The sequence below is a fragment of the Solea solea genome, chromosome 15 (genome assembly GCF_958295425.1).
Source record: "Solea solea chromosome 15, fSolSol10.1, whole genome shotgun sequence".
In the NCBI taxonomy this organism is placed as follows: domain Eukaryota; kingdom Metazoa; phylum Chordata; class Actinopteri; order Pleuronectiformes; family Soleidae; genus Solea; species Solea solea.
In genome coordinates, this window is record NC_081148.1 from 19,069,824 (window position 1) to 19,080,082 (window position 10,259).

The 10,259-nt window shown below is 41.8% G+C and overlaps 2 protein-coding genes across 2 annotated transcripts in view; one reads left to right on the forward strand and one right to left on the reverse strand.

The window, feature by feature from the left end:
* The window catches only part of got1 (glutamic-oxaloacetic transaminase 1, soluble), a 30,537-nt gene extending 21,985 nt beyond the window's left edge, over nucleotides 1-8,552 (reverse strand). Inside the window, exon 1 of the mRNA XM_058652213.1 lies at nucleotides 8,507-8,552. The gene's annotated coding sequence lies outside the window, so the exon portion shown is untranslated. The remainder of the gene's footprint in view (nucleotides 1-8,506) is intronic.
* nkx3.3 (NK3 homeobox 3) lies at nucleotides 1,744-4,208 on the forward strand. The gene is made up of 2 exons (XM_058652217.1): nucleotides 1,744-2,309; nucleotides 2,651-4,208. The coding sequence occupies exons 1-2, from the start codon at nucleotides 2,012-2,014 to the stop codon at nucleotides 3,178-3,180; spliced, it is 828 nt and encodes a 275-aa protein (XP_058508200.1). The 5' UTR covers nucleotides 1,744-2,011; the 3' UTR covers nucleotides 3,181-4,208.
* Nucleotides 8,553-10,259: the final 1,707 nt, after the last annotated feature.

Genomic DNA, 10,259 nt, shown 5'->3' on the forward strand with positions numbered 1-10,259 from the left:
GTGCGTGAAGACGCTGTGGGACCTACAGGCTGCCAACATGGAGAAGATGGATCTCTTCATTTTCACCCTGGATTTATGTCATCCAGATTAAAATATTATTAAAAAATAAACAATTAAAGGCGCCACATTTTAGATGATCTTATAATGTAAAGGGGATTTGGAGTGGATAAAAAAGAGAGAAAAACATTTGTATCATAAACTTAAACCCAAATAAAATGCAGCTGGATTATCCTTCACCTCACGTTTTCTCTTCCAAACGTGCTGGAGAACAGTCAAAAGATGTTTAGTTTGTCCACTGTGGGCTACTGTAAAAACATGGTGGCCCCTTTTAAATATAAAGATAAAATATAAATATACACGCCTCATTCTGGGGTAATCAAAATAAATGTACAATCAGGTGATTGTACATTAATTTTGTTTAACCTTTAACCAATGTCTGCAAATGTAAATCATTTCACCTATATATTGTTCTTTGTGGTGTTCATACATAATCTTGAGATCAGATTGGGTCAGAAAAAAAACAAGATTTAAACATATTTAGTTCATATTTACAGAAACTGCTGACTGAACAGATTTAGGAGGAATTTACTCAGCAGGCGAAAGAAAGTGAAGAATGACGAAGACGCGTTGTTGTACATGAGCGAGAGGGTGAATGAGACGCTGTTTCACTCACAAACTCTCACATGTTTTTTTTAATAATTAATAAAAAAAATACTATAAATAAATAATGCATCGGCTGATCGAACATCGAACATTAGTGCCTCCCGTATATGTAGCAGAGATGTTTTGACACTCTGCTGTTGTGATGTGCTGCGAGAAACAGAGCGATTCCTGTGTTTAGTCAGTGGAAGAAAACAAAACAACGCGCAGGAGGCAGATCAGCGCATCTGTCAGCGCCTCCGCTCACTGCGGAACAGACCTGCTGATTGCGTAATGCGCGCGCACGTGTGTGTGTGGGTGGGTGCGTGTGTCTGTGTGTGTGCGTGTGGGGGGGGGGGGTGTCTATGTTTCCTGTCCACTGTGAAGACACTTGCATCAGGACCACAGGGCGGCGCTATTCACCTGTTTGTGCCACGAGGCTGAAATGTCCTAAAATATCAGTCAATGATTCAGTGAAATTTCAAGGAAAGTTTTTTCACTTTTGATTTAATGGCTTTGATTTCGTTGTTGTTGTTATTTGTTGTCTTGTTGTTGAGTTTTTACTGTGACTCATGAGTAAAGGTTTACTACCCATAACCTTGAATCTTATGGTCTCCAAACTCGTGAATGTAAATAGAGGAATTTATTTTTGAAAAAATAAATAAATCCACACATAATGCATGTTCAGCTCTCGTTTGATTAACGAATTTAAAACAAAAATATGTTTAATCTAAAACTGAAGCTAAAATCAAAAGTGAATCAGAGAATGTGAAGGCAGTTTTTACGCAGGCTTTGCCAACTTTACGCATCAGATTTTCTTACCAAAGTTTACACATACAAATACCTGGTGAACACAAAGCAACAAAAACCAGCTCCATGTTGCAATAATTCAACTAAAGTCTATATTATTGTCGTTATTATGGATTAATGTCCTTATCTGCACATACATGTGGCTACATTGAGCTAATAAGATAATCATTTCTGAGTTGCCAAAGTGAGCTGTTGAAAAATGTGACTTCAGTTGCTCAGGTGGAATCTTCCTTCTGTGCCTCGTCCTCAGAGCGCAGGCAGAAGTGGAGCTGGGCGGTGCGAAGAAGGAGGGACCGGGCAGAGAAAAGAGCCTATCAAATGTAAAACGGAGCTGCTGCTGCTGCTGCTGCCGCCGCTTAAGAATATTGTCAAAGACTTGACAGGTCCTGATTTGGGTTGGTCATTAGCAGCCGGAACTTTGTTCACCACAATTAAATTAGGACAATGAAAGAAACTCGAATGCGTAATTTGGACGCGTAATTTCCAACCGCCCAATCTCTTGGATGCTTCCAAATCCCAGCGCGAGGACCTGACCTGTCCTGTCCGTGCTCGCACTTCAACCATGACATTACGTTATTCGTCTTTCTCCATCACGGACATCCTCACCGGATGTGACTCCCGGGGGAAGAAGAAGAAGCCAGGCACGAAGAGCGCAGCGGCGGAGCCGTGCGCAGCAGAGCGTAACGAATGCGCCGAGCAAAATGGCACCTGCAGAGCCTCTGATGTGTGCCACCAAGGCGCGGAGGAGAGCCGCGTCTACCCGCAAAGACTTCCTCCCGATCTAAGACTGTCTTTTGTAAACCTCAGATCTAATACATGCAGTGAGGAGACCACAGGAGAGGAACCCGACCATAGAGAAGGTGAGAGGGAAGACGTTTTATTCTAGAATGTGGTAAAATCAGGGTTTAGTTACTGTGACATTTCAGCAATATTTGATTTCATTTAATTGCGCTTATTATTGCTAATGTGTTTATGTTTAAGCAAAGTTGGGGCAGCATATGTCAGCGTTTCCCCAACTATTTATTTTTAAATTATCATTATTATTTTTATTATATCATCACATTCTTTGTAGTCGCCACTTAAATATGACATGTGTTCAAATGAATATACTTGTTTTTATTTCATAATTTCCTCTGACTTTAAAGAGGAAAACATCATGTTGTCTGAATTGAAGTGAATTTTAAAAAAATCATCTTCTCAGGCGCCGCAAAGCAGAAACATCACTGTGCTCTATTGGACAATGGACAGAAAAAGGAGTTGGATTCGGAAGAAGATGGATGTACTCACTGCGGGGACACGGTCAGGTTTTCTCCTGACCAACAACAGCCAAGGCCCGGTGCGAAGAAGCGCACCAGAGCGGCCTTCTCTCACGCACAGGTCTACGAGCTGGAGCGCCGCTTCAGCACGCAGCGGTACCTCTCAGGTCCTGAGCGGACAGATCTGGCGCTCGCCCTGGGTCTGACTGAGACTCAGGTTAAAATCTGGTTCCAGAACCGCAGGTATAAGACCAAACGGCGGCACGTGGCCGAGCTGATGGAGTGCAGCTCACCAAAGAAAGTGGCAGTCGAAGTTCTAGTGAGGGACAATTACCAGCATCAGTATCACCATGCGAATGAAGTACACGTCCCAATGACTGTGCCAGTGTACCAGGCGCCTCAGCTCCATCCCTACTATCTGCATTACTGCTGTCAGCCATGGAGCATGAACAGTATGGTGTCTGGATGGAGATGATCCAGATGTGAAGGCTGGTTCTGGTGTTAGTTAGTGGACACTTTTCTGTAGCTTTCAAACTCAATGAATTTTTTTTTCCTTTTTTTTTTAAATAAATAAATAAAATCAGAAAATATAACCCTATAATTTGATGTCACTCATTAAATTCTTGTTTAATTCTAAATCAAGACAGTTTGAGAACATGGTCTGCAATTTGGGGTTATGACATTAAATTTGGAGAGGAAACCTGTGCTTTAGATTTGTCAGTGAAGTTAACTTCTTTTAAATCTTAACAATAGATTTCTAAGTGATGTTATCTCCCACAAGTTTTGAGTAAGGTATTTAGTTAAAGTGATTCTAAGTTACTTAAAAAAAAAAAAAACCTGTTTTGATGTAGACAACAAAACTTCAAGTTAAAGTCAAATGCTATGTAATTTAAATGATGTCCTTCACTTGCATGTAAATGAACTGCATTTCATATTCTTTATTAAAACTGAAACAAAATTGGTCATGTTTATACAAAGACATGTGTGAGGACTAAGGAAGGAAAGAAGAAGAAACATAAGTTTTAATGTTACGATTAGTCCCAGTAGTAATGCAACATTATTGCTGCCAAAGAAAAAGTGCCAATAAAATGTGGTTGAAAAGAATCTACAGGTTATTATTTACAAGATAAATCAGTAAATAAATACTAAGTAAATACAAATGTGTTTGCTTAAATAAAAGTCCATTTTGTGGCAAAAAATTGGGAGAAAAATGTGAGAAAAAATTATAACGAGGTTTCTTTTATTGTGTGTGACTAAGACTGTGACTTTTTTATTGGTTATTTATTTTATTGATCACGTAACTCAACATAACACCTGCAGGCACGTCCTAACTGTTCACAGAGTTTCTTGGTGTGTACTTGGGGTCGTTTTCTTTGACTGACAACACTGAAGAAAAATGTTATGAATCAGTCAGTGTGCAGGAGACAGCATGCAAATAATATCACTTATTTAAAAACTGAAGGGACACGTGATATCCACCAAGAAATGCAGATTGATTTCATGTTTTCCTAATGTTAACGCCAAAACTACTTTGCTAAGTGATAGTAAGAAGTTGAACATTTATTATTATTATCATATATACATTTTATTTTTATTTTTTTTAAATAAAGGTGTGTTTTGGGTCCTGCTTCGGCCTGTGACATGCATGACTCATAGACGGCCGACAGACCGTGGAGATGTTGCACCAAAACCACACTCCACAAGGCAGAAACACATTAATCATGTACTGAAAAGGCCCTCATCCCCAAGTAAGGACACTCAATAGGCACACTTGATAGGAAAATGAAAACATAATTGCTAAAATGGTGACTATAGTTCTTAACTGATTGCACAGCACTTGTGCTTGATTGTACAGTCAAGTTGGTACTAAGTGCAAAAATCATGTGGCATAGCTGGAGCCTGCAGATCCCGGACTGCCCTGACTGATGCTGCTGCAGATAAGAGGTTTTCTATGAGGCTGGGGAACAAAAACATAAAACATTCTATTCTATGCTGTACCTGTACAACATCTTCACTGACATCTCTTTGACAAGAAGCCAATATGAAAATATTATCATCTCGCTAAAACAACACTGAAGAGGCCATGTCATAAATGAAGAGGGACACTTCAACTTTCTGTCTCTCACAGCAAGCTTCTTCGGTCAGTGGGATCCCGCGTGACATAACCTGGCACCTGCCCAAACCTCATTTATCTCTTTTTTATCAAAACAGCACTTCAAGCTTTCCTAAGTGGCTGGCATCGCACACAGCAGGTTTTCTGGGCATGAGAAATAACAAAGGTGCTTTTGACAAACTGATTGTAAGTCACCTGGACACAAAAATAATTTTACAGGCTCTATTTGCCATTTAAAGCCCGGGTGACGGGAATTCTGCAACCCAAAGTGTCTCCGTGGCGTTACTGTGCATTGTGTACGAGCTCTGATCATTCACATTGTGATGGTGAATGGTTGCTTGTGTCACTGCCGTCTACGGTGACCAGATAAGTTTGTTTTCATTTGCCTTCACCCGTGTCGTTGGTGTCACACTGGTGTACATTTCCGCAAAGCTCAAACGAGTACATGACTCAGGATAATCTTGATGGCCTTATTCGTAAGTGAGATTCAACATGAGATTGGAATGAATTATTCTTCAACTTAGGTCTAATTCTTCAAATAAAACCTAAAAAACTGCACCAGAATTTAGTTTCTGTCCGTCTGTCTGTCTGTCAGCCCGCCCACCCACCTCACTTGAGCCTGAAATAACTCCACAAGTCTTTGACAGATTTGACAGTGATGAGTCCTCTCCTTTAGGCCTCCATATTTTTAGATTTTAAGTGAAATGTGTGAACAGCTATTGCACGGCAATTAAACCTGGTGCAGACTTTCATGTGTCCCTCAGAATGAACTAGAATAAATAACACTGTTCTCTAAGTTTCATCACGTTAAAATTGTCATTTTAGTTTATGACCAAATACATGCTAAGCTACAAAGCATGTTCTAGTTGGTCAAGAAGGTGTAGAATAAAGTGCAGTATTACTATGTAGTTATTATGTATTATGTAGTTATTATGTAATCATTTGTTTATCTTAATGTTATGTAAACATGTTAGTCTGACTAAAATCAAGCTCGTCTTAGTCGGACTAACATACCTGGATAATGGGGTTCATTGTCTGATTACTCCTGCATGTATATGATTAGTCGGACTGGAGTCAGACCTCGGTGTTCTGCGCGTGCACCGACGTTTCTTCCCTGGCCTTTGACCCGGAAGTAGAAGGAGATGACGTATAAACCGCGGTACTGTTGCCGATGGCGTCGGCCGCAGCGAAAGCTACGGAGAAGACTGACGAAGAGACGCGTACAGCAGGTACGAGTCAGACGTATACGAGCCAATAAATCTTTTTTTTTTCCTCCGCTTGTGTACTCGGACTATGTTTTAGTCGGACTACGGTGTCAGTTCGATTAAACTGTGCATGTAAACGTACTGAGTGAGGAAGGGAGTTGAGAGCTCCGCTACACTGTTACTGACCAGTAACATCAGTGTTGTAACCAAATACAGTGTTGAGTACAAATACTTCATGAACTGGTTATGGTACAAATGCTTTGTTACTGTACAAAATTCACATATCTGTACTTTATTTTGTTATCTTTTACTTTTACTCCACTACATTTCCTCTATCGATCTTTGTTAGTCGTTACTACCAAATCGAATCAGAAGAAGAAGAGTTGGTAATGGTCTGTATTTATATAAAGCTTTTCTAGTCTTGATGAGCTGCTTTACACTACAGTTTCACCATTCGCCCATTCACACATCTTTCACACGCTTCAACATGGGGTTAAGTGTCTTGCTCAAGGACACATATAGACTAGCAGAGCCAGCAATTTAACCCACAACCTTCCAGTTGAACGACAACTCTCCCTACCACTGAGCTACCATGGCTCAATTCCAACTCCTCACCTTTTTACTACAAGTACAGTAAATGTCATATACTTTAAGACTTTTACTTCAGTAATATTATAAAAAAAAGTGACTTCAACTTCTACCAAAGTCATTTTCTGGTAAAATACTTTATTTTTATTACATTACATTAATTACTATGCTTCATAAATGATTGGTTTGTGTCCAAAAGCAGTTCATATTTCAGCGGTGGAGTGTGTATTAAAAAGTGAATGAACCAGGTAGTGACTATAAACTTCAGCGACTGTGGGACTCTTCACTCTGCTCCATTTATCAACGAGAGAATCACAGCACTAAAACACACACTGCAGACGCAAGGGCAACAACACACCTCACAAACACGCAATCTGCGCTCGACTAAATTATCACAAAATCACATTGAGAAAACGTCCGTGACAGTCCCTCAACTGTCTGTGGCGGGGAATGTGCTCCAGCCAGTCGGCCACTCAGCCACTCAGCCATCAAGCATTACTGTATGTACAACCCGTAATGCTCAAGTATGTAAACATTTTGAGTTGTGCTTTATTTATGTGCCTCCCCTCGAGTTTTGCTCATAAAGCAGCGAGAGAATAAGAGGTGTCAGGCAGACAGCTGTGCAGAGGAACATGTTTGTCCACCTCCTTTCAACGACAACAGCCCTCGCGACTTGACAAAGCAGTTCATGGTAGATTCAAATGGAGGTAATTTCCTTTTTGTATTTTATGTTGCTGCAGATTTCTCATTTGTGAGGAATGTGCCGAGGGTGGGGCAGAGGAATGACAGCCTTCGCTTAATCCACGTTGGGCTGCACTTAAAAGATACAGATCTACTGGCAGAGACTTTCCACAAAGCTCCCGAGCAGCGGTTACACAATGCATTTCCGACGCCTCCTTTGTGACAGGAATAATGATATCAAGGGCCTTGTTGGTTTAAACCAATATCATCAGCTGCACACAGAACACTTTAAAGGGAAGATGCAGTTCAGACACAGCAACTGCTAAATGTTTTTTTTTCTTGTTTTGCTTTGTAGGCGAGCGGAGCTGGAGTGTGTTTTGCTGGCGTTAATGCATTGGCCCTTAACAGTCGCAGGGCAGGACTCAGGAAGGAAAGAGGTCATGGTTAATACCTCTGTTTAAAGACAAATCTGCATCCCTTTGACCTCACACACACACACACACACACACACACACACACACAGACACAGAGGACTCTTTGGGATCCTTCCAGAAACTATTAGCAGATAGTATCAGTGCATGTAGGAATGTAAACATTTACAGTGAAACTATAAGACATCAACTCCCCGTGGGGAAGACACATCCATCACAATGCAACCACATCAGCACACGCCTGCCCTGCTTTAAAAAGGGAAATGAGGCATTTTAAACCGTTACACAAAATCATCCCACATTATTCCGTTTGTCACGGCAGTCACGTTCACTTCCCGTTGATTCCGTTCAATTAATTTACTCCCGAAGTCATTCACGTAAACAGCTCGATCTCCTCGTGACAAAGCTCGGTAGTTGTTTGTGGCTCTGTGGTTACAGTAGAGAGAGAGAGAGAGAGAGGCACTGATCTCAGATCTGTGTTTGTGAGAGCAGGGGCAGAGGTCACGGCGAGGATTAGAAAGAGAGATGAGCCCACCCAGAAACACAGAACTTATAGAAAACAGGCCCTTTTTTTCCATAAGGAAGCAGCACAGGTCTATTTGAAGATGGGTTCAGCATAAAAGAGGTAACAGCTCACAAGCAACTGGAGACTAGGACCAAGACTAAAGATCGGGGGCAAGACCATGTCAAGATCTAGTCAGGAGGATCAGACCAACACCAAGGATGGGTGAAATCAAACAATTCCTATGAAACAAAGGCTGCATGTAAGTGTATGTGTGTTACCTTGTCATACACAAGTGTAGACACAGCACGCCGGCTAGTTGTTGAGGTTCCTCTCTCCATAGATGGACAGGAAGTCTTCCACGCTGATAGATTTCCTTCCCCCCGGACTCCTCTCTGCTGCTCTCATGTCTCCCACACACATGCTTTGAGAGACACACACACACACACACTCCTCCAGAACCAGCCGGGGGAATCAGAATGTTTTAATTAGCATTGATAAGCAGAGACAAGGAAGAGCATTGAGGAGTCTCGTATCAGTGAGCTGATAAAGAAACTACTCAGACTCCACTTACGGGCCTCTCAAGCTTCCCTCGTCCTCCTCTTCCTCCTGGTCTGCAACTCCAGGGAAAGAGACGTTCATCGCTGCCGCTGCTGCTGCTGCTGCTTCTGCTGCTTCTGCTGCTGCTGCTGCTGCTGCTGCTGCGGGGAACAGAAAACATCCAAAGTGTTGTCAGGTTCAGTCAGAACTAGGTGCCGTGTTTTTAAATGTGCTTCTACAGCTGACTTGCAGTTAGGTTTGACACAGTTTGAAAGGCCACGTCGTTCATCATTAAGTGAAAATTAAAGTATGCAGTTTGGACAGAGACACGCAGCAAAACAGAAAGTACTAACCTTGAACCCGTGCTGTATCTCTGGAAGGTTTGGACACACACACACACACACACTCCTTCAAACCGTCCACACAGGGGAACACGCTGTTCGACGTGTGCAACAATAACTGTGCAGGACAACAACAAAAAAGAGATGAAAATGCATCAATAAATCACCACTGAAATGATCTCACACAAGTGTGTAGGGCTTTCTGTACATAAATGAAGGGTCCACTTCTTTTTTTTTTTTTTGCCAGACCAGTTTGTGCTGACTTTGCTCCAAGGCATAGCAGTTAAGCTTATTTGACAGGATGGGAAGACAGCTTTCGTTTCAAGATCAAGTTCAAAGAGCAGGAGGCCTGTTTCTCCCTCAGCGTCCCTGACTGCACCTGTGTCACTGCCACACACACACACACACACACACCATTGACAGACAACTCTAGTTTTGGTCTTGGGCAGTTTGTGTAAATCGGGAGTGTGTGTGTGTGATGTGCACAGGGAGAGAGTTTGTGTGTGTGTGTGTGTCTTAGGTTGCACTTTTCTGAAGTGTTTGTCAGAAGATTTAATGACCTCGTTTACCTTTTAAAAAGGATTTGTCACAACATTTGTGGCAGGTGTTGGACACCTTGCAATCACCCGGAACAATGGTGTGGTTCATCAGATCCAGCCAAGGTTTTACTCCCAAAAGCTCAAGGGATGATGAGTGTGTGTGTGTGTGTGTGTGAGAGCTTTGATCATGAGCCTAGTGTAGCAGTTTTCAAGTTTTCAATTCAAAAATCCCTCCTCAGGCAACACAGTACAACGATTTCCTCATTACACACTTTCACACAGAGCCTCTCTGACTGACTGTTTTCGGCCCACACAATTTTTCCATCATCACTGTGACTGTCTGAAATATCACTAATCAGCGTTATTCTCCAGCCCCTTCAGTTTATTCTGCCTCATTAGCAGTGACATTTTACCCTGAACACATGGATTTATCAGCCTAAGTCATGCATAACATTCTTTTTTTTTTTTTTTTTTTTAAATGCCATGAGAAGTCAGAGGGATCACATCTCACACACGCGATAGCCACACCTCCTCTGTGTTGTCCTGCGTCTTCTACGGACTTAACAAGTCATACAGTGTAAATGTTAATGCAGACTCAACAGCTGCTTTCTCCA